At 33.8% G+C, this 27,751-nt stretch overlaps 1 protein-coding gene and 1 pseudogene across 1 annotated transcript; one reads left to right on the top strand and one right to left on the bottom strand.

Moving 5' to 3' along the window:
• Positions 1–8,456, top strand: part of LOC125855771 (cycloartenol Synthase-like) — a 28,920-nt pseudogene extending 20,464 nt beyond the window's left edge.
• Positions 8,457–19,950: 11,494 nt separating this feature from the next.
• Positions 19,951–26,860, bottom strand: LOC125855770 (uncharacterized). Its single transcript, XM_049535476.1, has 4 exons — positions 26,699–26,860; positions 25,867–26,344; positions 22,521–22,585; positions 19,951–20,073 (listed from the first exon to the last, which is right to left on the bottom strand). Exons 1-4 carry the CDS (start codon positions 26,858–26,860, stop codon positions 19,951–19,953), a joined length of 828 nt encoding a protein of 275 aa, XP_049391433.1.
• Between the last annotated feature and the right edge of the window lie 891 nt (positions 26,861–27,751).

The raw sequence follows: 27,751 nt of genomic DNA, 5'->3' as shown, positions 1-27,751 counted from the left end.
CATTTTGTCAGTAACAATTTCATCAAAATTCATTGGTTCACTATCAACAAAGAGGCAACACAAAAAATCAAAATTAGTAATTTCTTCTGTGTCATCATAGAGTTCTTGGATGCTCCTCATCCTATGTGGTCTTTCACTTAAACTCTCTTGAGTAGACGGAGATGCAACATTTGCTCGTGAATGAGGTGGGGTTGCATCAGGTGCCATGGTCTCTTGTTCTTCTTCATCTCCAAAGTATGGAAGAAAATCATATGTTCTTTCTTTCGGAGTCTCCCAATTTCATAATTTTTCTTCATCAAATTCAACATCACGACTCACCACCACCTTGTCATTGCTTGGATTGTACAATTTGTAGCCTTTTGAACTCGCGTCATAGACAATAAATACATACTTGACACTTCGATCGTCAAGTTTACTCTCCCTTGATATGGAACATGAGCATATGCTATGCTCCCAAAGATTCTCAAGTGCTTGACATTTGGCTTTCTTCCGCTTCATGCTTCTTGAGGCGTTTGATCTCGTACATTTTTTGTTGGAGACCTGTTGCTCAAATAAACTGCATAAGAAATAGCCTCTGCCCAAAATCCTTTTGGTAGATGTTTAGCTTTCAACATATATCTAGCCATATTAAGAATTGTTCTATTCTTTCTTTATGCAACTCCATTTTGTTGAGGCGAGTAAGGTACCGTTAGAGAGCGACGAATTCCATGAGATTGACAAAAGTCATTAAATTCTTTTGAAGTGAATTCGTCTCCTCTATCGGACGTTAATGTTTTTATTTCATAACCACTTTCTTTTTCTACAAGTGCTTTGAAATTTTTTAAATTCTTTTGAAGTGAATTCGTCTCCTCTATCGGAACTTTGATGCTTTTATTTCATAACCACTTTCTTTTTCTACAAGTGCTTTGAAATTTTTAAAGGCAACAAAAACTTCAGATTTTTGCTTCAAGAAGTATACCCAAGTCTTTCTACTGAAATCATCAATAAATAGCAAGAAGTATTTTCTTTTACCAAAAGAAGGTGGATCGATTAGACCACACACATCGGTGTGTACAAGTTGAAGTGGCTAACTGGTTCTTGATGTAGTTTCCTTTGGAAAACTCCTCCTTGCATGTTTTCCAAGAAGACAAGTTTCACACAATTGATTTGGATGGTTGATTGACGAAATCCCATCAACCATGTTCTTGTCTCCTATTGATTTGAGTGCTTCAAAGTTCAAGTGCCCAAATCGCATATGCCAACACCATGAGTCATCTTGCACATTAGCCTTCAAACACTTTGCATCGACGGTCTCAAGATTCAAAGGCAACAACCTATTCTTTGTCATATGCACTTTAGCAATTAAGTTGTTACTTGAATCTCTTAGCCAAAGATGCATATTTTTCATATGAATATCATATCCTTTTTCAAGAAGTTAACCCAAACTCAAAATATTACTTTTCAACTTTGGCACATAATAAACATTGTTAATCAATCTATGGCCACCATCTTTACAAGATATCAAAATCATACCTATCCCTTCAATTTGGATCTTTGAGGTATCTCCAAAAGACACATGCCTTTCACCGTCTTCTTTATCTCCACAAACTTATCTTTGTTGCCACACATATGAGTGCTTGCTCCATTGTCAAGATATCATAAACTGCAATCATCTGTATCTTCTTTTTTTAGTGCTAATAACAACGTTGGCTCATCTCTGTCTTAGTTGTTGTCAACAAGATTAACTGTCTCTTCAACATTACTATGGCATTCGCAAGAGTAATGCCCAATTATATGACAGTTATAATACTCAATTTTAGATTTGTCATACCTTATTTCATTTGTACCTTGATAGGCTCCACGTCCTCTACCTCCTCGTTGACCACGGCCACGACCTCTGAATGACTGGTGACTCTTATCTTCATTGTTGAATTTATTAGTATAACTTCTTCCTCTTCCACGGCCTCGCCATTGTCCATTTTCTTTATAACTTGTCTCACCTTCAAGTCCTTTGAAGGATGCCTGAGTTTTAAGAAGTTGCTTTAGTGGCTCTTCTTTTATCCTTTTCATTTTCTCTTTATGGGCTAGTAAAAAACCTTCCAATTGTTCTACCGTCATAGAGTCTAAATCTTTAGACTCCTCAATAGCACACACCACATAATCAAATTTAGGTGTTAAAAAANTTTTCCAAGAAGACAAGTTTCACACAATTGATTTGGATGGTTGATTGACGAAATCCCATCAACCATGTTCTTGTCTCCTATTGATTTGAGTGCTTCAAAGTTCAAGTGCCCAAATCGCATATGCCAACACCATGAGTCATCTTGCACATTTGCCTTCAAACACTTTGCATCGACGGTCTCAAGATTCAAAGGGAACAACCTATTCTTTGTCATATGCACTTTAGCAATTAAGTTGTTACTTGAATCTCTTAGCCAAAGATGCATATTTTTCATATGAATATCATATCCTTTTTCAAGAAGTTAACCCAAACTCAAAATATTACTTTTCAATTTTGGCATATAATAAACATTGTTAATCAATTTATGGCCACCATTTTTACAAGATATCAAAATCATACGTATCCCTTCAATTTGGATCTTTGAGGTATCTCCAAAAGACACATTACCTTTCACCGTCTTCTTTATCTCCACAAACTTATCTTTGTGGCCACACATATGATTGCTTCCTCCATTGTCAAGATACCATAAACTGCAATCATCTGTATCTTCTTCTTTGAGTGTTAATAACAACGTTGACTCATCTCTGTCTTTGTTGTTGTCAATAAGATTAACTGTCTCTTCAACATTACTATGACATTCGCAAGAGTAATGCCCAATTTTATGACAGTTATAACACTCAATTTTAGATTTGTCATACCTCATTTCATTTGTACCTTGATAGGCTCCATGTCCTCTACCTCCTCGTTGACCACAGCCACGACGTCTGAATGACTGGTGACTCTTATCTTCATTGTTGAATTTATTGGTATAACTTTTTCCTCTTCCAAGGCCTCACCATTGTCCATTTTCTTTGTAACTTGTCTCACCTTCAAGTCCTTTGAAGGATGCTTGAGTTTTAAGAAGTTGCTTTAGTGGCTCTTCTTTTCTCCTTTTCATTTTCTCTTCATGGGCTAGTAAAGAACTTTCCAATTGTTCTAACGTCATAGAGTCTAAATCTTTAGACTTATCAATAGCACACACCACATCATCAAATTTAGGTGTTAAAAAATGAAGGATCTTTTCTACCACATGCACATCATCTACTTTCTCCCCGTATCTTCTTAGTTGATTTACAACATCCATCAATCTTGAACAGAAATCCGAAATGGATTCAGATTCTTTCATTTTTAAAACTTCAAAGTCAGCCTTAGAGTTTGAAGTTTTATCTTCTTTACTTTATCAACTCGTTGAAGAGAACTTTGTAAAATCTCCCAAGCTTCTTTTGAGGTGGTGGCATCAACTACCTTCTCAAACATGCCATCATCCAAACATTGATGGATGAGAGTGAGGGCATGTTGATCTTTCTTTCTTGTCTTCAACAAGACCTCCTTTTCATTTGAGGACAAAGTTTCCTCATTAACAGATTTTGTATACCATTTGTCTACAATGTCCAAAACATCTTGAGAGCCACGAATGACTTCCATTCGTAGACACCATTTTCCATAAATTTCTCTAGTGAGACGGGTACCGAAAGGACAACGGACTATTATTTGCCATGGCTCTGATACCACGTTGTAGGACAAAATGATAATCACACCCAGGATAATGTCCAAACTAAATAACAATACGAAAAGAGTAACAACGATACCAATTATTAAAATGGGTAAATATGATACCCGAATAAGTAATGCAATAATATTGATGAAAAAATTGGTAGTGTCAAAAGACTACTACTCAACACTCTTTTATTTCTTACAATGCACAATAATATTAATTTCACACTATTTTCTCACAAACTAAGAAATAATTTGTGGATTACTTTCTCTACTCTCTATTGCTTCTCTATTTTGGTGTGTCCTTACAAATGAGCATAAGTGCTCTATTTATAAGAAAAATTCTGCCCATTTAATGTCACTAATGACATCAATGGAAACTAACAATTCAAACTTGTAGGTAAACAACATTTAAGCTTTTTGACATTGTTGCAATTTTGGAGCAATGGAAGACTAATGTTGTTTGCCTAGTGCAACAAATGATGACTTCAAAATATATATATGGACCCCACAACTCGAAGCTAGAATTATTCCCTCCCACATAAATCGATCAACTACGTACATGCTAACCTTCTACCTTAATCTTCGAGCTCCATGCTCTACTAGCTAGGGTCATGTCCTTGATGGGATAGAGATGTACCATATTCTATAATCACCTCCCCCAACTCTTTTTAGTCTACCTCTACCTCTCCTTAGGCCTATCACCACCAACTTTTCGCACCTCCTCACTATGGCGTATGTGCTTCTCCTCTTTACATACCCAAACCATCTCAACCTCACTTTTCTCATCTTGTCCACCACTGAGGCTACTCTCACCTTGCCCCGTTTATCTTATTTCCTAGTATGGTCACACATTCATCTAAGTATCCTCATTACTTTCATCTTTTGAACATATGAGTTCTTGACTGAACAATACTTTGTCACATACAACATAGTTAGCCACTGAGGCTACTCTCACCTTGCCCCGTATATCTTATTTCCTAGTATGGTCACACATCAATCTAAGCATCCTCATTTCTGCTACTTTCATCTTCTAAACGTGTGAGTTTTTGACTGAACAACACTTCGGCCCAAACTATGTATTGGTCTAACAACCACTCTATAGAATTTGCCTTTAGGTCTTGGTGACACATTCTTATCACATAGGACACAGGATGCGAGCTCTTCTGACATCATCACCTATCTCCCACTTCTTTAGATCATTAACCCAAGATACTTGAAACTTCCTCTCTTGGGGATGACTTGTGTTTCATTAATCCTTACTTTCATATCCACCTCATATGTTGCTTCACTAAATTTGCACTCTAAGTACTTTTTTTTAATACTGCTCAACTTGAAACCTTTAGACTCTAGGGTCTCTCTCCAAACCTCCAGCCTAGCTAGTGTTAACTTTGTCAGGTATCTCGTCAACCAATACTATGCATTTGCAAATAACATACACCATGATACATCCTCTCGAAGATGTTGTATCAATTCGTCTATCACTAAGGTAAATAAAAACGGGCTAAGAGTTGATCCTTGATTCAACTCCATCTCTATTGGAAGTTTTTTGAGTCTCCACCCACAGTTCTTATTCGGGTATTGGCTCCATCACACATGTTCTTAATCGCTCTAAATGTAAGCCACAGGTACGCCTCCAGACTCCAAGAAAATCCATAGAACCTCCCTGGGACTTTGTAGTATGCCTTTTCCAGATCAATAAAAACCATATGTGAGCGAATTAAATACAAGTGAAAACATGAGTTCTCAACAACAAATCCACTCTCATTCTCATTATTGATAGTATCAGTAAGATACTACCTTCTCTGATGACGAGTATAAATAAGACACTACTTGCATGTTTTCTCATTCTTCTGCTTAGATTTCTATTATGCAAGTCCTTTGTTAATGTTGCATTGTATTTTCTTCCTTCAGATAATCAACCCTGCTGAGACTTTCGGTGATATTGTTATTGATTATCCGTAAGGCATCAACACCTGTATCTTGTTTCATATATTAGATTACTTGAGGTGTGTGCTAAGAGTCTAGAACTTAACATTAACCCCAAAAATATTTGCAGTTACGTAGAGTGTACCTTAGCTGTAATTCAAACTTTGGTAGCATTTAAAAAATTATACCATGGGTATCGAAAAGAAGACGTGGAGCGTTGTACTGAAAAAGGTGCCGCCTTCATTGAAAAGATACAAGCAGCAGATGGCTCTTGGTTAGTTCTTATTTAAGTCTGTTTGCTGCTTACCTTCTCTTTTCCCCTCACTTAATGTTGAGGTTTATTTTTAGGTATGGATGTTGGGGAATTTGCTTTACGTATGGCACATGGTTCGGGGTGAAGGGCCTTCTGGCTGCTGGGAGGAGCTTCAACAATTCTTCTAGCATCCGTAAGGCCTGTGATTTTCTCTTGTCAAAACAAGTAGTGTCTGGTGGCTGGGGAGAGAGTTATCTGTCTTGTCAAAACAAGGTAAAAGTCATTTCATGTAATGGTTATTCCGATACCTTGTACTCTTTCTATGTATGGTGGAAAATGCTATTTATGTAATTTTTTAACATCAAAACACCTGTGAGTCTTACCTAAACATACTAGAAAGATAACATCTTCAAACTTGCTTTATGTTTTGTAATACCACGTCTCTCACTTTCTTCGGCTGGATAAAATGAGAGATGAAGTCCCTAATTTAATATCTACTATACTTGAACACAAAAGAACTCTTTGATTTAGAACTTGTATGTTATAAATATCATAGAAATAATTAAGGAATCATTGAGTTACATGTATAATCAACTAATTTGGTAATCGTGTTTGATAGACGAATAGAAAAATGTTACAATCAATTGATAACTATGTCGAGCTATTAACTCCTTAATTTTAGCTCAACTGTTGTACATAACTTTAAATTATTTGCAATTGCTGGAGTTATTTTTGCCTCTCTGCATTGTAAGTTTCATTATTTTTTTTGCGCTTTTGTAGGTGTATACAAATCTTGAGGGTAACAGATCTCACATTGTTTGTACTTCATGGGCTATGCTGGCTCTTATTGAAGCTGGACAGGTACAAATAACTTTCCACTGCAAACATAGCTCATTCAAGGAGTTGTTAGTTAAACCAACTAGTCTTGTTAGAGCTTCAAGGACCAATACACTACAACAAAAATAACTTTTAGGGTCAATAAATATACACATTAACAAATTAAAGAATGCTAAAGCCAGTTTTACCGGCATTAGTTAATCCAATGTCGCTATAGTTTTAGGGACATTTACAAAGAGGTCTAATTGCCGCTAAAAGTACATATTTTGCAGCAATTAAGAGCTCAGTTTTGGTGTAGTGATAAGCCATTAAATAAATTATGATGTTATTTCTTGTGAACCAAAAATTATCTTCCAAAGCTAAATAATTGATGGTTTTCCATTAGTTTGAAAGATTAGTTAATTGCTTTTAAGAAAATCATACACGATTTCCTGGAGTCAGACATAGACTTCATGATAGTTGAACCACGGAAGGAATTCAATCACTCTTAGAGGATTCTCTACAATATGATTATTACATATCTCTTAGCTGCATTACTTTGTGCTTTATATAAAATCAATGAAGTCTTTTGTTTTGTGATAACTGATAACCACTGAAATGTATTAGATTTTGTTGTGCAGGCAGAGAGGGATCGGACTCCATTACACCGTGCAGCAAAGGTATTGATAAATTCTCAGCTTGAAAATGGAGATTTTCCTCAGCAGGTAATTCTGCAGTCAGTCACTAAGATTTGTAGCTTAAGACATATTAAAGGTCCAAAATCTTGAGTAACAAACTGAAATATGTCAGGCTTAACATAAATGGAGAGATCCATTCTAATTTGTTTAAAGGGATTCAAATTGTTAGTTATGTAAGTAGTATCAGCTAACCTATTTATGACTTCAAAAGGGTTGGAGTATTGGGGAGGTTGGCCCGTTTTGTAGACTTTGAATCGTGATACAAGTTTTCTTAAGTGTCACAAATTTTCTTTCTTTAACTCTTCCAAGATTGCACATCAGCAATCCTTTTTCGGAGTTAAGGCAATACTCCTCTCATGAACTGGCTTTTGGAGTTGAGTTAGACTCAGGTGTCATATCTTTATAGAATATTATAGATTGTAAATGTAACCTCTTTTCTTATAGAGCTATCTTTTGGGGTTGAGTTAGGCCTAGATGTCATATCTTTACATGGTATCAAAGTCAGGTCCATCTCAGTTTGAACTCCCGGTCCACGCTCCAGTTGGGCCTGGGAGTGAAGGGGGTGTTAAAGTGGGTAAACGTTCCACATTGATTTGATTGGTGGTCTCCTTATATGACTTGGACAATCCTCCTCACGTGAGCTAATTTTTGGAGTTGATTTAGGCGCAGGTGCCATATATCTACATAGAAATATGAACTAACAACTTTTTCTAGAGGTAATGCATGCGATGTATCAAAGAAAAATATCGCACCCCTATTTAGTTGTAATGCTATCTTATTTACTTACTTCTCTTCGAGTATTGCACATAAATTTCAAATTATGTATACCTTAACTTATATTATGTTTGTCTGTTCTAAAAAAATACAAGTACTTATATTATGTTTGCCATAATCTTGAATTTCGCAGGAGATAATCGGAGTGTTCAACAAGAATTGCATGACATCGTATTCTGCATATAGGAACATCTTTCCAATTTGGGCTCTAGGACAATATCAATCTCAGGTGCTTAAAGCTCAATGAGTGATAAGTACATCCCCTGAAGCTGAATGAGTTTCTAGTTGAGCATTGGGGAGTTGAACCCACAACAATATATTATGTTCATTTCTCTATTTTAGTTTAAAATATTTATCTCAATAAAATTAGTTTTATTTTGTATTTTATCAGTTATACATTGTTGGGATCTAAACAAGACGTCATGTGAAACCTAATACTTGCAAATTTTAAACAATAATAAATCAGACAATAAAGAGAAGTATACTAAGGGTTTGTTTGGAAGGACATCCTGGTAATTGAATTTGGTGTAATTACAAATGAAGCATAATATTTTACACTTCTCGTAATTACTAGGTGGATCTAGATGTCACCAGTCAGAGCTTATAAGAGGTCAATTGATTTGTTTTTTGGTTTTCTTTGACAAGTGTAGTGGGTAAAGGACTAGGTGATATACTGATTGAAGCGCTCCACGTTGGGTAGTCTCAATCATAAGGCTACCGAAGTAATGGATTGGGCCTCAATTTTTCCTAAAAATATATATTGTTAAAAAAAAAGCAATTTTCACATATAGCAAACACAAAAATCATATTTGTATGTTATAGTTATAGTTTACATAATTGCGCTCCATAGCAAACATGCTATGCCTATTTCGCTATACATATATACAAAAGAAGCAATTGTATAATTCGCTGGCTTCTCTTTAGATTTGTATAATTTCGCTGGCAAGTCATTTGTATAAATTGTTGTCAGCCTCTCGTTTGTATAAATCGTTGGCAACCTCTCAAGGTTAATTCGTTCATAATACATTTTTTCTAAAGATATTAATCTTATAATTTCTTTTATGTTTTCCAATATATAATTTATATATTGTATGTTGTGAGTTTGTTGAAATGTTTCTATGTTTTCTTTTATTAAATTACTTAATAAAGTAATATCTATTATAGTTTGTTGCCAATATTCTAAGTATTCTTGATTTATCATTAATCTGAATATTGAATTTCTAAATCACTTAAATTAAAGTCTAAGATTTCATTATTTATCCTATCTATCTCATCTATCTCATACCATATCTGGTTTATTAATTCTTCTTCCTCTTCTTCAAATATCTTTTCCCATATTATCCTTCTTAGATCTATGACTTTTATATTTTCAAGTATACACAGGATTAATGTTTTATATGTTAATAACATTTCATCATGTAAATAAGACATAACAATTTTCATACAATTTCCTTATATCATAATTTTGACGAATATTATTCATATTAGATTACTATAAACTAGATTATTTCCAACCATGTTTTCCTATCACTATTAACATTGTACTTTCAAAGGTACTCTCTTCCTAACAGCGCCTCAACTTCGTTTACTCCCCTCACGACTTCTCATGCCTATGGTTTCAACTTTAGGATGACATAGTCTGGAAGTTTTTCCTTTTTCCTCATGTTAACAAACTAGAACACATGCTGGTAATAATTCTAGTATATAATAACTAATATAAACTTATTCTATCAATACTATGATATTCAGGAATTAATAGATTTAGCTATGCATAATCATGAATATATGTACCTGTGTAGTATCTGGAATATTTTGATCCATAGCTTAGCTTGAAATTTAGATTTTTATTAGAGAATATTTTGTATACAAGAGGCTTTGCTTTCCGTCGAGAAAGTCTAGCCTTATCTCGCCTTCTGGCTCTACTATATATACAACTATAAGTAACTCTACTATCGTTACTTTACATAAACTATAGTTACTTTACATCAACTATAGTTACTTTACATCTCTAATAGTAATGTACACGTTGCTTACTACTTTACATTAATTTATTCTTCCACTAACTATCTTCCACTAACTTTACTTTTCGAATAGGACAAATAACTTTTTCTTTGCTGATTTTTTATCTTGTCGGCCTTCTTTATTCTAGATTGACAGCTAGAATTACATTATTTTCGCCATAACATTTTGAGCATTGATGGTTTGGGTATTTGTGTCCAATAGTTCTGCAATAATTTGCCATTATCTCTGGTGAAATAAAACTTCGTCGTATAGCTCTTGTAGTTGGTTGTTGTTCAGGTTTTAGTAGACTTAATATCCACTGACGTATTTCTTCCATATCTGCTTCTCTAGTTTCTCTAGAGTTTGAATATATCATGGTTTGTTATTTGGCGTAATAACTCCATACCGAATTTCCACTTAAATAATTAGTCGATAATTCATTTAATATTGTAGCTATCCCAATAACTCTTTTTCTTGCATAGAATCCTGGTATCTCAATCTTTTGTATTTCCTCTTGCTTCTCTATCTTTTCTGGTATTATCATCTCTCTTGTCAATCCAATCTTTATTACTTGTATAATAGGTTTGATTTCGTCATATAATATCTCGGCTGGTGCTGAATAAAATTTTATATAAAATAGTGTTCCTTTAGTAATTCTTTTATAATGCATAAATGCTTTGTGTAGCTCTGGGATTGTTGATATCTCGTCTCCTTTCACGGTATATACGGTACTTAGTAATCCATAGTGATAGCAAGTTCCTACTAGATTGGTGCTGGTTCCTGGTTGTGCAATCAATTTGTTATATCCTTGTAGGTTTTGGGTAATATAGTCTTCATTAGGGTTTTTTACATTTTTGGATCTGGGATTTAGGTTTAAGAAAGCTTGTATTTTGTGAATATTTTCTATATAGGCCCTGGTTATATGATTATATGTCTTTTTGTTTTGTCCTATACTCTCCTTATATGTATTAAGCTGAGGTGGTAGGAATAATGGTTCTTTTTGAGTTTTTGGTGTAAATGGCTTTTCAAATATTTTGTTCATGTTTGTATTAACATATCTAGTTTTGTTTTCTTCCTTTGTTGCAGAGGTGCTTCCTGTAGCTGCATGTAACAAATTATTAGTTTGGGTTTTTCGGTGTTTCCCATCGTCACCTTCTAGCTCTGAAATTTTCAAGTCTTCCGATTGACTTAGCTCCGCATATTTATTGTCATGCTGCTGACTTTTCATTTGTTGTAGCTCTTTATCCAGGCTATCTACTTTTGTACAAAGCAATGTCATAGTATTGAGTATCTTTTCAATATTATTTTCTTTGTCTAGATTCGTCTGTGTAGCTTTGTCTTGAAATGTAATCTGCAATGACATTTTTGTTTGTACCTATCACTTCTATTGTAAATGTAAAATTTTGTATATTTAATACTAGTCTTCGTATTTCTTTGGTTGTTACCGAATCTTGTATCTTCCTTGTGATCCACCATTTTACCTGCGTATTATCTGTTCTTACAATAAACTTATTATATACGATATATGGTTCAAAAGCTAATAAACATTTATATAGTGCATATAATTCTTTTCTATTTATTTCCCATTTTATTTCAGGATTTGTAAATGTTCCTGAATAATATCTATAATGATGTTCTATTTTTTCTTTATCATATCTGTATTTTAGTACTCTTCCATAACTTATTTCACTTGCATCTGATTCTACTATGTATATAAATTTTTTATTTTCGTTTGGAAAATATAATTTAGGTAATCTCTTACATAATAATTTTATTTTTTGTATTTGTTCTTGGTCTTTTTTGTCAAAATAATATTCTACATCTTTCTTTAGTATTTTATGTAAAGGTTTAAGATTTTCTGCTAAATTAGGTATATATTCCCTTACCTGGTTTACTAATCCTAAAAATGATTGTAATTTCTTTTTCGTTTCTATTTGTTCTTCAGAATTTATTATTTTTTGTACTATGTGATTTTGCATTTTTATACCATTCTTATCTCTCTGTATTCCTAAAAATTCTATTTGAGTTTTCATTATTTCTGCCTTTTTCTTACTCAAACTTATTCCTGAGTGTGTTATAATATGTATAAATTTTTCTAGTAATCGTATATGATCTTCTTCTGTTTGTGAATATAACAATATATCATCTATGTATACTATACAATTTTCTAGTTGATTAAAGTAATTATCCATAAAATGTTGGTATCTAGCTGGTGCATTTTTATATCCAAAAGGTAGTACGTTTCATTCATCGAATCCTTGGGGTACTGTAAAAGCTGTTAATTTTTTAGATTCTTCTTCTAACTTTAGATGATAAAATCCTGATTTACAATCAAATTTACTAAAATAATTGTATCCTTGTATTTGTCTTACTTTTAATACTTTGTTTGGTATGGGGTAATTATATGTTTTTATTTTTGCATTTAGATTTCTATAGTCAATAACCATACGACTTTTACCTCTTTTTTGTTCGCTGTGTTTATTTACTGTGAATGTTGGACTTGTATGTTTACTATTACTTTCTTGAATATATTTGTTTTCTAATAGTTCTTTTATATGCATTTTAAATTCTTTTAAATCTTCAAAATTATATTTCAATGGCTTTTGGGTTATTATACTATTTTCATCAATTAGTTCAATTTTTACTTTTGTTTTGTGTTTTTCCCATCCTTTTAAGGGATCTTCACTATATAACATATCTATTTTTTCTTGAATTATTTTTAATTTATCTATTGAAAATATGATTAACTCTATATTGTGGGCACTTTCTTTAATATTTTCTAGTTTTTATGTGATTTTTTCACTCCCTTTAATCCATGGTGTAGACTTTCTATTTTTATTATTTACTCTTTTTGCTCCTATTTTTTTATTACATGGTGTGGTAAACCACCAATGTGTTTTTGTTATTATGTGAGGGTATAGTTTTTCTAAAAACGGCATTCCTAAAAGCATATCTTTATTTATAAATTCATAACTATATATATTTTCTATAGTTAATATTTTATCCCATATTTGTAACTTTATATTTTTTGCTTTATATGTTATCATACTTCCTTCATTATTAAATTTTGTTACGACTATAGGTATTTTTAATTTCTCCCATTTTTCGTCTGGTAGACAATTATGTTTACACATATTTGCTTCTGCTCCTGTATCTAACATTGGAGTGTAATATCTGTTATAGTAATTTTCTACTATTATTTTCGCAAGTATATAAATTTTCATATTGCTCTTTTAATAATGACCTTTTTATTTTTATAGGTTATAATTAATTGCGTGTTTTCTAGATTATATGGTTTCATTTCTTCTAACCATTTTATTCCTAATGTCATATTATCTCCTTGGTATATTTTAAATGTTATTGGTATGATTATTTCTCCTATTATTACTTCTTTTTGAGTTGTTTCTTCTATATATGATCATTCTTTTGGTAATTCTGGGCATACTTGTCCTTTAACAATTATTTCTTCTTTTGATACTAGTTCTCTTGGTATATAATTTTCTTCTTGTCCAGTATTTATTATGATAATATGATTTCTTTGTTCTATTATTCCAGTTATATAGTAATGATATGGTTCAATTTCTTTTATCATTTGATATTCTGCTGATTTTCTTGATAGTTGAGATGTATCAACATCTTTATCTATGTTTTTTATTTTTTTTGATGTACTTATTCTATCACTTACTATTTCTAGATCTTCTTCTATGTCTATTTCTTTATAACTATAATCATTATTATCTATTACTGTAACAATTTTCTCAAAAGGGTTTTCTATTTTTATTTTATTTATCTTATTTGTTGTTGTTATCTTATGTTTTGTTGTTAGTACATATAGATTTTTATAGCGAGCTGTAAATATTTTACTTCATGGGGCTAACTCTATTCCTGACATTTTCCAATATAATACTAATGATTTATCTATATTCCTATCTTCTATTGCTACTGAATAATTAGCACTTATTATAAATTTGAATTTTTGGTATATTAAGTTTCATTTTACTGCACTTATTATGCTTCTTTCTATTGATTCTATTATTCTGTCATCTGCCAAATATATTTCTATTGGTGTATCTATTCCTTCTCTGAAACAAACTTTTATTAATATCTATATTCCTCCTAAGTGTACGTATTTTATGGGATCTTTAGCTTTTATTTCTTGTATTTCTTTATTTATTATTCATTTATTTATTATAGGTATTCTTGCTTTTCCTTTTGTGTATTTACAATCTATTATATGTTCTTTTTGACTTACTACATAATATTCCTCTATTTGTCTTTTAAATATATTTCTTAGTACTGGTATTTTGAATATTTTTTCTACACTGAGATCTAATTCTTTTCCTTTTATCTGTTCAAATATATTGATATCAAATATTACTTTTTGTTCTGTAGATTCTTCATTTATATACTCTTCTTTATTTATTATTTGTACGTCTTTTTCAGTCATCATTATAGTCTTCTTCTATTTCATTTTCAGATAGTTCGTTCTTAAATTCATATATGCTATCATCGCTTTCTGGTTCATAATCTATATAGTCTATTTGTGTATATGTTTCATCATTAATTATTATTTCAGATATTTGTTTTTTCTTTGGATTCTTAGGTACTTTACAATCTTTAGCTAGATGTCCTAGTTTTCCGCAATTATAACATGTACATTCTATTATTTTCTTCTTTAGTCTAAAAGGTCTTTTTGCTTTAGTATTTTTTATATAATATCTTCTTCTTGGTCTTTTATACTTATAGTGAGATTTATATTTTTTATATTTACCTGGTCTTCTATATTTCTTTTTATAATAATTATCATTACATCCGAATTGAGGTGCTATCTTATCTTTACAACATGCTAGGTTTTTAATTATTGTCTTTTCCATTTTTATTTCTTCTCTGTATTTTTCACATATTTCTGAATACCATTTTTGTAAATATTTTATTCTTGCACCAAGTGTATCTTGTAATCCTGCTTCATTCCAGTCATTTATTATCTTAGAACTAAATGGTTCTGGTAGTTTTGTAAAATATAATTTTCTTATTTCTTTTGCTTCTTCTGTATTATATGTTCCTTTATAATAATAATCTCTAAATACACGTGTATTCTTCTATGTAACACATATTACATATAGCTAATTTTAACATTAAATTCCTATTTAGTTGTTTCTCTTTATTTTGTTCTTCTACCTCTGTAGTTGTACTACTGAATTCATTTCTTATAGCTATTTCATATTTATTTAATATGTCAATTGGTGTAGTCGCAATTTCTCCATCTATTTTCTTATTATTTCTTAATGTTTTTATACTTTCTTCTGCTAAATTTTGTAACCATAATTTTACTGTTCCTATAAGTGTCCTTTCTATATATCCTGGTACTTCTGTCATTCCAATTTTATTATCTATTAGTTGTTTTGATATATATCCTACCCATAATTGTATTGTTTTGTTTATATCTGTTACACAATCTAAATTTAAGAAACCATTATTTTGGGATGTTGTAAATGGTGTCCATTTTTTGTTTAATCTTTTATTCCATAAACTATCATATCTGTCAGATTCTTCATAACTAACTGTGTAATAATTAGGACTTAGTGTTTTTGGATTTTTTACTTCTGGTGTACTTGTACTTGCTTTATTTTTTATTTCTTTCGTATTTATTTCTATTTTATCATTGATAATTTCGATTTCTCCTATTTTTTTCTAATATTTCCGTATATGTTTCACTTATATCTGAACCTTGTTCTGAGCAATTTTCATCTATATCAACATTATCAATGCTTATATCTGGGATGCCTTCTTCTTTAATTAATTGTTTTTTAAAATTTTCTATCTCCATTTTTAATTCTGTTTCTATTTCTTTTTCTTTTTGTCTGGCCGCATATAATTCTTTAAGCATAGTTAATTCTTTTTCTAAGGCTATTATTTTATCATTTTTTACTTCTTCGATCTGCTGTATTTCTAATTTTGCTTGTTGTTTTATCGTATCTATTTCTTTTTTCCTATCTATTTCTTCATTTTCTCTAGTTATTCTTACCATTGCAGTTAGACTATCTTCTAATCTTACTATTTCTTTTTCTATCATTAAATATAGATTTTCACCTATTTTTTTATACCTTCTTCCTAAGTTTGAAAATATTATTTTTATTTTTAATCCTTTTGGATTTTCATAGGTTTTTTCTTCTATAGCAAATTCTTCCTTATTCACTTTAAATTGTACTTTAATTTATACTCGATTTTTTGTATTTCTAGTTGTAATTTAAATATTGCTTTTCTTTGAGCTAGCAAAGACTTTTGGCATACTCCTGCATATAGGTTGTATTGTAGCCTTTCTTGTTTATATTTTAATTCTTGTCGGTTTAATATTACTGTTCTAATTAATTCATATCTATGGTTTNATACAAACATAAATTATACATTATATTTTGTATAATATGTGTTTGTATAAAACGAGAAAGAGAGAAAGGCAAAAGAGAACTAGGCAGGGGAATATTTGTATTGTATAATTATAAGTGTATAGGACGAAGATATATGTATTTGCATGTGTATATACAATTTTCTCTCGCTTTATACAAACAAAAACACAATTTATACATTTCTGTTTGTATAAAGCGAGAGAGGCGAGGGAGAGACTGGCGAGCGAGCGAGAGAGGGAGAGTGGCGAGTGAGAATTTGAGGGAGAGAGGCGACTGACAACAGTTTGCTACGGGGCACAATTAAATCAAACTATGGTTATAGCATTTAATTTGAATTAATAGTTTGTCATTATATACAATTTTCCCTTAAAAAAAAGTATCACATATGGTTAAATTTGTGGAAAAAAAAAATTGGGTAGAAAATATAATTATTTTTGTCTTATTTAATGTGGGATCATTGTAATAATTGAGAAATAAAATATTTTTTAGGTAATTGTAGTATCATTCTTAGGTGAGTATCTATTTTGTTGTTTGATTTATATTCCGAATAATAATAACCTGAACTCATATTATTATTCTTATATTTCCCTTTCTTATCCTACCTTTTTTTTTTCTTTTTTACCTCTTCGTATGAGCTCCTACCTTTTTGCTCTTTTGTTAATTCAAACTCACAACTTTAGAGTTTGAAGTGAGGGGTGCTTACAGTTCGAGCAGTTGTCTTATTATGGAATATTCGGAAGTCACCCAAACGGTCAAACTTTTTGCATTATGCAAAATTTATTGTTGTTTGTGTTCCAAAGATCAAATTTGCTTTTAATGCCTTCTTCAAATTTCAAGCATTACAACAAGTTATCATTATATTGAAGCAACACAATACTATTTCGATATCATTATATCAACTTATCAGATTTTGCACAATTCTATTTCTATATCGCTATGTAAATTAATTTATCAAATTTTGGAGCCGGATTTTAATATTCTAATTTTATATTATATTTTTTTCATTAAAAAATTACATTGTTTATATTCTTACTTCATAAGGTTTGTATACATCCTACTCCGTAGAACTAACTTGTAGGACTATATTAGATATCTTATTGTTATTTTTGTCATTCAATTTATATATGTTAACTAGGAAATAAATTAAGACCTCCTAATAAAATTTGGTTTTAGGCCTCAAATATTGTTGAGACGCCCTACTCCCACGCTTCATGTAGCTGCTCCCAAATACCTATTTAAAGTGAAAATTTTATCTCTCAACTCAACTTAGTAGTGTAGATGACAACAGTGCCAGACCTAGGATTTTTATTAAGGGGTGTCAACGCTTCAGGTAGTTGCTCCCAGATACCTATTTAAACTGAAAAAATTATCTCTCAACTCAACTTAGTGGTGTAGATGACATCATGACAACATTTTGTTTTGTTATGTAATGCTAAATAATGAGCAAGATTTTATCTCATGTATTGTTGTAAACAAGTAGCTTTTAGTCCTATAGTTGAGTCACCTCCTAATTTTTCTTAATGATTGGTTCTTTTTTGGGAGTTTACATTTATGTTGAATTAATTTAATCAAGTTCGGAGTCCAAATTTTCTCGATAAAAGATTGAAATGAAACTTTCTTAAGGGAATGAGTCTTATTTTGTTTCAATAAAATAAAGTAGATTGATTTATATGGTGGTCGTTTGTCTGCTTAAGGTTTAAAAGTGGCTTTGATTGAAAAATATGGACCCCTCCAAAAATTCTGTGAACTCCAACGGCATATATTGACATGAATTTCTATATTTGAAATATAAATNAGATTTTGCACAATTCTATTTCTATATCGCTATGTAAATTAATTTATCAAATTTTGGAGCCGGATTTTAATATTCTAATTTTATATTATATTTTTTTCATTAAAAAATTACATTGTTTATATTCTTACTTCATAAGGTTTGTATACATCCTACTCCGTAGAACTAACTTGTAGGACTATATTAGATATGTTATTGTTATTTTTGTCATTCAATTTATATATGTCAACTAGAAAATAAATTAAGACCTCCTAATAAAATTTGGCTTTAGGCATCAAATATTTATATTTATATGTATTATTTAAGTTATATATTACAATTAAATCACAATATTTTTATAGAAAATGTTAAATGGAGAAACTCTAATTAATGCATTAGAAAATGTACAAATAGGGCAGAGGGTGTAAAGATAGTTGAGGATGTTAGATTTTGAATTGATTTAAGATTACAATGAAGTAATAAAATAATATGTATATCATTCATAAATTTAAAATATTGAGGAGTTGTGAATAACAAAATAAAAACTCAACAAAAAAAAAATACGAGTAACAAAAGTATATATCAATAAGGAGAGTACTCCATAAGTAGACTAAGCTAGCTAAATGATAAGCTAGTAAAAATTTATACTATTATTTTATAATATTTTGTCAAACTGCCTAAAATATTCTTAGACTATCGAATTTGATATAAAAATATCATTCGTTAACCTTTTGGCTCTAAAATGGCCTTGATGTCAAGTCGTCAACCTATTGGCCATGACATCCCCTTATTTTTTACAACAACATTTAATAATAAAATTAAATCTCATTTATTACATGGCACGATTTTATTGGTGTAATTTATAATTAATCTAAACTAATTAAATTCCAACCTAAAACCAGATCCACCTAATAACCCTATACCCGCCCACCTAAAAATCGCATTAAACTAAAGAAAAAAAACTTTGATTCTCATAGATTTGGGTTTCCCTAAGTTTTTTCAAATTCTCCAATGTTGATTTTAGTGGGTTTCATAAATGATGTTCAGATGATTTTCTTTTTAAAAAAAATTCTCATCTTGTTCACTAAATCAACTAAATCAGGTCAGATCAAATTTACTTCACAGTTGATTATATTCAAAGATTCAAAAACTTACAACTTTTAAAAAGAACCCCAAGCGAATTCGAAATCCTTCGAATCTCAAAATAATTAGTATTAGAGTTGCGTCACTTTCTTTTTTTTCCCGTTGATTCTGCCTCTTCATGTCAGCATGTTCCAGCTTGTCTTGGAACTTCTGCAATTTCAGGAAAGCTAGACAGATCATGGGATTATGGTGTTGTCAAGCCCTGAGCCTACACCCTGAGCGAGAGTGGCACTCGAAAACCATTGATGGCCTCAAGCGAACCCTTGGTCTGGCTTACTTAACTCAGCGGAAGACTTAAACATAAGAAAAGATAACTCATGCATAACTTAAGAAATAATAGTTTAGCCAAAATGGCAACTCAGCCTTTAAACAACATCTGAATGATAATGTAAAGACAACTAAACTACTAACAGTCTATGAAGCCTCTATACAACTGCGATGGATGTTGGGACAAACCCCACAACATCCTAATGAACTAAACTAGAAAGCGAATAAAAGGGGTCCTCCGAAATGCAAGGAAGCTCACCACTGACTCTGGAGCGCTCGACTAGATCAACGGCGCACTGGGTGTTGATCCTGGTTACCTGCGTCTGCATCATAATAAGATGCAGGCCAACTGGCATCAGTACATTGAATGTACGAGTATGCGAGTTAGAATGCTAAACAACAACTTGAGCTTGAAAGGAGTAAGAAGGAACACTTACCTTGGCTCTGTACAACTTATGAATAACTGAACTCAATATAAAGCAATAAGACACATGCAATATATGTATATAAAGCATGTAAAAAAGTGTAAACAACTTAGTTCATTAAAGATAAAGCAATAACAAACTCAACTTTACTTATATATAAAAGTAATATAACTTTTGTGGGAGATTCTTTAACCGACAATCACCACTATGAGCCCTAGTGATGGTATAACGTTTTACCTCACATTGCACAAGGACCATCCTATACCTCGCCGTGATATAGGACCTTAATTAACTTAGTGGGTCCACTAGCTTAACTTATGTGATCATCTAAAAAGCATCACCTATTAATACCTATAATGGTTACATAGTTCCTATGGAGAGTTGAGTTATTATGAACTCGCGTCCCCAATTCGATGCTCAATACTACTCCCAAAATATACTTTAGCTCATATGTGTTTTAAACACCTCTCTCTTTAGTTTCAAATAATTGCTCAAAGTTTAGCCAAAGGCTCTCTTGGAATAGATGTTTCCTTTTCTGAAAACTAGCCCAAAGGCTCTTTTGAAAATCATAGTTCCTTTCTTGCTCAAATGTAAAAACATTTATAAACTTCTTTGGAAATACTTAGTTCCCTAATGACTTTTGAGAAATGAACTCAGCTCTTTACTCTTTACTTTACTTGAAACTTGAGCTGTAAAACGAAGTTTAAACGTTTAATAAAGACTCTTGAAAACTTTAAGAAACTTTGCTTTGACTTGCTTCTTAACTTCTAGACTTGACTCTTAACTTCTTTGACTTTGATCTTAACTTTCCTTGAATTGGATTATGGGTTCAAGGTTCATGATCTCATGTTCATGGATGATTTCATGATGTTTAGATGTACCGTAGAGTGTTGGAATCAACTAGAAAACGTAGGTACATCACTTAGAAACTAGTACGAAAAGATGGGCGAAGAATGGGGTGAACTGGCGTCCATGGTGCTCTGAGAGATGTGGGGCACCAGGACCCAAACTTCAGAGAAGTCTGTGGGGAGCGGTGGCTGGCGCGGCGCCCCAAGGCCAAAACTTCAGAGGTTGCTTTGGGGTGCGCTGGCTGGCGCGGTGCCCCAGCCTCGATGCCCAGGTTTTCTCGATGTTTCTTCTCCGTTTTTCATTTCTAAACCCTCAAATCTTCCCTAGTTCTTTCCCCAAACACTTAGGATCAATTGTATCCTCAATTACACAACCAATCTAACTCGAAAAAAAGCCCGGAACATGAATCAACTCAACCCCCAAGCATCAACAACTCAACCAACAAGAATTCAATAATATTCTTCAAGACTTCTCTTTCTAAACATTCAAACAACTTCAAATCGCTGAATTGAAACAAGTTGGTGTGTGGGTGAACTAACCCAACACGAAAAGATCTCACATACCTTAATAGGGATCACCCCCGACGAATTCCACTTGCAAGCTTGGATGATCTTGACGAATTCTTGCCTTTTTCTCTCGTTCTTTCTTCCTTTCTCTCTTCTCCAATCCCTAAGCGTTCTTTAATTTTTCCAAAACTGAACTAAGTTCTGTTTTTACCCCAATAAATCCCTAAAAACGATTTAGGAAATTAATTAGAGAAAATACTACCTTGCCCTTCCCTAAATCCGGATTGGGACTTTCCTCAATCCAACATCCCAACTTCCGAAAGACATATCTCACTCATACGATGTCAAAACCGTGCAAACTCGATGGCGTTGGAAAGATCTTTCCAAGGGCTTCCCAACCATATCAAGAACTACTCCTAAATCATCCTGAGCTAGGAGTTATAGTCGTTTGAAAATGACCAAAACTCACTTTCTTAACTTAGACAAATTTCCAGATTCCCATATGCTTTCCAAAAATGAATATTTTCAGATTTTAAACTCTTTCTTGTCATTTCTAGGTGCGAGATGTTACAATATCTCCCCCTTGGGAACATTCGTACTCGAATGAGCTTTATTTCACTAAGCTAAGGGTAGTAACATCAAGTTCAACACTCAACAAGCAAAAGCAAGTAACAACATGCATACTCATAATTTAGCTAGTACTAAGAAGAGGATTAGTACCTTGATCTGAATTCTCTCCGGATTCAAAGAGATGTGGATATCTCTTCTTCATATCCTCTTCAGCTTCCCAAGTAGCTTCTTCAACAAATTGGACCTCCAAAGGACTTTGACTGTTGCAACCTCCTTTGTTCTCAACTTGCGAACTTGTCTATCTAAAATCTGAGCCGGAATTTCCTCATAAGATAAATTATCCTTAATCCCAACATTTTCAGTTGGTACTATCAATGAAGGACTTCACATGCACTTCTTTAACATAGAGATGTGAAATACCAGATGAACCACTGCTAATTCCTGTGGTAGCTCCAACTTATAAGCTACACTGTCAATCCTCTTGGCTATGCGATAAGGTCCAATATACAGGAGACTAAGCTTTCCCTTCTTACCAAACCTCATAACACCCTTCACGGGTGAAACTTTCAAATATACCCAATCATCTACTTCAAACTGTAACGTCCTTCTTCTAACATCAATGTAAGATTCCTAACGACTCTGTGCTATTTTCAATCTCTCTTGAATTACTTTCACCTTCTCCATAGCTTAATGAACTAAATCTGGTCCTATCAACCCTGCTTCACCAACTTCAAACCATCTAATAAGAGATCTACATCTTCTCCCATAAAGAGCTTCATATGGAGCCATTTGGATGCTGGAGTGGTAATTGTTGTTGTAAGCAAACTCAATGAGATGTAGGTGATCATCCCAATTTCCTTTGAAATCAATTACACAAGCCCTCAACATATCCTCTAAGGTCTGAATAGTGCACTCTGCTTGCCCATCTGTCTGAGGATGAAAGGCAGTACTTAAATTCACTTTCGGACCCAAATATTTCTGGAAAGATTTCCAGAACTGTGCAGTAAATTGTGCACCTCTATCTGAAATAATGGAGACCGGAACTCCATGGAGTCTTACCACTTCTTGAATATATAGCTTAGCATAATCTTTTCCTGAATGGGTAATCTTTACCGGCAAAAAATGGGCTGATTTTGTCATTATGTTGACAATCACCCAAATAGAATCATGTTGTCTGCGAGATCTTGGCAAACCTGTAATGAAATTCATATTAATCATCTCCCACTTCCATTCTGGAAGTTCTATATTCTGCGCTAAACCACCGAGCCTTTGGTGCTCGACTTTCACTTGTTGGCAATTTGGACACTTAGCACCAAACTCTGCAATGCCTTTCTTCATGCCATTTCAACAATACACTTCTCTCAAATCGCGATACATCTTTGTGGAACCCAGATGAATGGAATATCTGGAGCTATGAACTTCCTCCATGATCCTCTCTTGGAGTCCATCCACCAAAGGTACGCACAATCTACCTTGATATCTCAATACACCATCTCCCCCTTGTTCAAAAGCTAATACTCTTTTCTTATGAACATTTGCCTTTAAGTCTAGCAAAATGGGATCTTGGTCTTGCTTATCTTTCACTTCTGACACTAGTGATGATTCAGCCTCATTCCTCACCACTATTCCTCCTTCTGTGGAATCCATCAGTCGGACTCCTAAGCGTGCAAGTCTGTGCACATCTTTGGCTAACTCCCTCTTTTCTTCCTCAACATAGGTGGTACTACCCATAGATAACCTGCTTAAAGCATCAGCAACCACATTAGCCTTACCTGGGTGGTAAAGAATACTCATGTCATAATCCTTGAGTAATTCCAACCACCTCTTATGTCTGAGATTGAGCTCTTTCTGAATGAACACATATTGCAAGCTTTTTTGATCAGTGAATATATCAACATGAACACCATACAAGTAGTGTCGCCAAATATTCAAAGCGAAAACTACAACAGCCAACTGTCTGGAGGCATATGCTTGCCATTCTGCATTAACACACAACCAAACCAACTCTGGATGCATCACAATACACCACAAAACCTTGAGTATCCTCTGGTAAGGTCAAAACTGGGGCAGTAGTCAACCTCTTCATCAATTCCTGAAAGCTTTTCTCACAAGCTTCAGACCATTGAAACTTCACTGTTTTCTGAGTCAACTTCGTCAAAGGAGACGAAATATACGAGAACCCCTCTACAAACCTTCTATAATAGCCATCTAAACCCAAGAAACTCCTAATATCAGTTGAAGATGTGGGTCTAGGCCACTTATGCATTGCCTCAATTTTCTGAGTATCAACCTTAATCCCCTCTCCAGACACAATATGGCCCAAGAATGCCACAGACCCAAGCCAAAATTCACACTTGGAGAACTTGGCATACAACTCTCTATCCTTCAAGGTCTGAAGAACTATTCTGAGATTACTAGCATGATCTTCTTCATTCCTTGAATAGATTAGTATGTCATCATGAAGACGATAACAACCATATATAAATAAGGTTTGAAGACTATGTTCATAAGATCCATGAACGCTAATGGTGCATTGGTCAAACCAAAGGACATGACCAAGAATTTATAATGACCAAGAATTTATAATGACCATATCTAGTCCTGAATGTTGTCTTTGAAATGTCGCATTCCCTAACTTTCAACTGATGGTAGCCTGATCTGGGGTCAATTTTTGAAAAACAGGTGGCACCCTTAAATTGATCAAATAAATCATCTATTCTTGGAAGATGTTACTTATTCTTGATGGTGACCTTGTTCAACTGCCGGTAGTCTATACATATCCTAAGGGAACCATCTTTCTTTCTCACGAATAAGATCGGAGCGCCCCAAGGTGAGACACTTGGTCTAATGAAACCTTTATCTAGGAGATCTTTCAACTGCTTCTTCAACTCTTTCAACTCTGTTGGTGCCATTCTATATGGCGGAATAGAAATAGGACGAGTATCTGGAATGATGTCTATGCTGAAGTCTATTTCTCTCTCAGGAGAGACTCCGGGTAGATCATCAGGAAAGACTTCTGGAAAATCTCTTACTATAGGAACTGACTGAATGAGAGGTACCTCAACACTAGAGTCATTAACTCGGACTAAGTGATAGATACAACCTTTCGAAACTAACTTTCTCGCCTGAAGGTATGAAATGAAACGACCCTTAGGCACTGCATAACTACTACTCCACTCTATGACTGGCTCATTAGGAATCTGAAACTTGACAACTCGAGTTCTGCAATCTATGAAGGCATAACAGGCATGAAGCCAATCCATACCTAGAATGACATCAAAATCTACCATGTCTAGCTCAACTAGATCAGCCATGGTGTCTTTGTGATTGATGGAAATAACACAATCACGATAGACTCGCTCAGCTAGAATAGACTCCCCAACAGGTGTAGAAACACATAAGGGTTCACATAATTTCTCAGGAAGAATCTCAAACTTATTTGCAACATAAGGAGTTACAAAAGACAAACTTATTCCTGGGTCTAGCAAAGCATAAACATCAAAATTAAAGACTTTGATCATATCAGTGACAACATCTGGAGAGTTCTCTTTCTCATGGCGACTGGTGATTGCATAGAGGCGGCTTGCTCCTCCACCAGTACCAGAAGTAGCTCATATAGGTGCCGCCTTGTCTGGTGGCGCAACTGATGAAGATTGGGCTCTATTGCCCGGATTTCCACTACCTTGCTTGTTCTTAAGGCACTCCTTCATGAAGTGACCCTCTTGTCCACACTTAAAACAACATATTTGGCCATCAGGACATTTACCTGGGTGGGTTCTACCACACCTAGCACATGCAAGAGTTAAACTACCTCCTTGTACCACACTACTTTGGGACTGTGCTGGTCTAGCCCTGAAGTCTTGCGAATTCTGACCATTATAGTCTCCTCTGTTTCTGGGTGCAGGTGCACTAGCAGATGATGGTGCTGGCCCCTTTTGCTTCTGAAAGGAAGAACGATTCACACTGCCCTTCTGCTGCCCAGACTCATTCCTAGTCTTAACTTTCTTGGTTTTATACTCTTCCATGTCCATTAACTTCTCCTCTTCAACCTGCTGCACATAAACCATCAACCTTGAGATGTCCATGTCGCCTATCAGCATCGTAGCCCTACCATCTTTGCTCAATAAACGACCCAAACCAGCAACAAAAAAGTTCATTCTGCTCCTCATGTCCTTAACCATTTCAGGAGCATAGCGGGACAGTTGGGTGAACTTCAACCCATACTCATGCACACTCAAGGAATCCTGTTTCAGTGTAAGAAATTATCGTACATTAGCCTCCTTCAATTCTCGGGAAAGAAACGCCCCAAGAAGGTTTCTTCGAAACAAGCCCAATTAGCAGGTGGTGCATCCTCAGGTCTACCCCTTTTCCACTAATTGAACCATGTTCTAGCAACATCCTTCAGTTGATATGCAGCTAGTTCAATCCTTCTAACGTCAGAAACATACATCACCTCAAAACCTTCTTCAGTTCCTCAAAAAAATTTCGGGATCCTCAATAGTGATCGAACCAGTGAAACTTGGAGGATTCATTCTCAAAAATTTGCGAATCCTTGAAGTGTCAGCTTCATCTTGCCTTGGTCCTCTTGGCTGCCCAACCTGGTTAGTCCCAGCTAGGCTTAGCATCTCGATAGCCTCACAGAATTCGACATTAGTGACCTCTCCTTGAGGTTGCACGTTGGTTGCATTAGGTACCCCTTGCTCTTGTGGTTCAACATTTATCCTAGCTGGACAACCTTGTGTTGCTCTTCGTGGAGGCATGGTTATCTGAAACATGCACAAGCACGAATCAGAGGGAAACTTTTAGAGATAAACTCTAACGCACGAGATGGATAGGAAGGTAGTGAAGAATTTCCTAAATGTTGCAGCCTCTTAATTATAGATGTGACGCGCTTCACACCGATAAATAGGACACTACAAACATGGCTTCATAGACTCTCTAGGACTCTTGAACTCTATGCTCTGATACCAAGTTTGTCACGCCCCGAGTCTATACCCTCGGCGAGACTGGCACTGGAATACCATTGCTGGCCTCAAGCGAACCCTTGGCCTAGCTTACTTAACATAGCGGAAGACTTAAACATAAGAAAAGATAATGCATGCATAACTTAATAAATAATAGTTTAGCCAAAATGGCAACTCGGTCTTTAAACAACATCTGAATAATAATGTAAAGACAACTGAACTACTAACTGTCTATGAAGCCTCTAAACAACTGCGAGGGATGTTGGGACAAACACCACAACATCCTAATGAACTAAACTAGAAAGCGAATAAAAGGGTCCTCCAAAATGCAAGGAGGCTAACCACTGACTCTGGAGTGCTTGACTAGATCAACAGCGCACTGGGTGTTGATCCTGTTACCTGCGTCTGCATCATAATAAGATGCAGGCCAACTGGCATAAGTACATTAAATGTACGAGTATGCGAGTTGGAATACTAAACAACAACTTGAGCTTGAAAGGAGTAACAATGAACACTTACCTTGGCTCTGTACAACTTATGAATAACTGAACTCAATATAAACCAATAAGACACATGCAATATATGTATATAAAGCTTGTAAAACAGTGTAAACAACTTAGTTCATTAAAAATAAAGCAATAACAAACTCAACTTTACTTATATATAAAAGTAATATAACTTTTGTGG

The sequence above is a fragment of the Solanum stenotomum genome, chromosome 2 (genome assembly GCF_019186545.1).
Source record: "Solanum stenotomum isolate F172 chromosome 2, ASM1918654v1, whole genome shotgun sequence".
NCBI classification, from domain to species: Eukaryota; Viridiplantae; Streptophyta; class Magnoliopsida; order Solanales; family Solanaceae; genus Solanum; species Solanum stenotomum.
The sequence above is the reverse complement of the archived record's forward strand: the minus strand, read 5'-3'. Positions and strand labels throughout refer to the sequence as shown.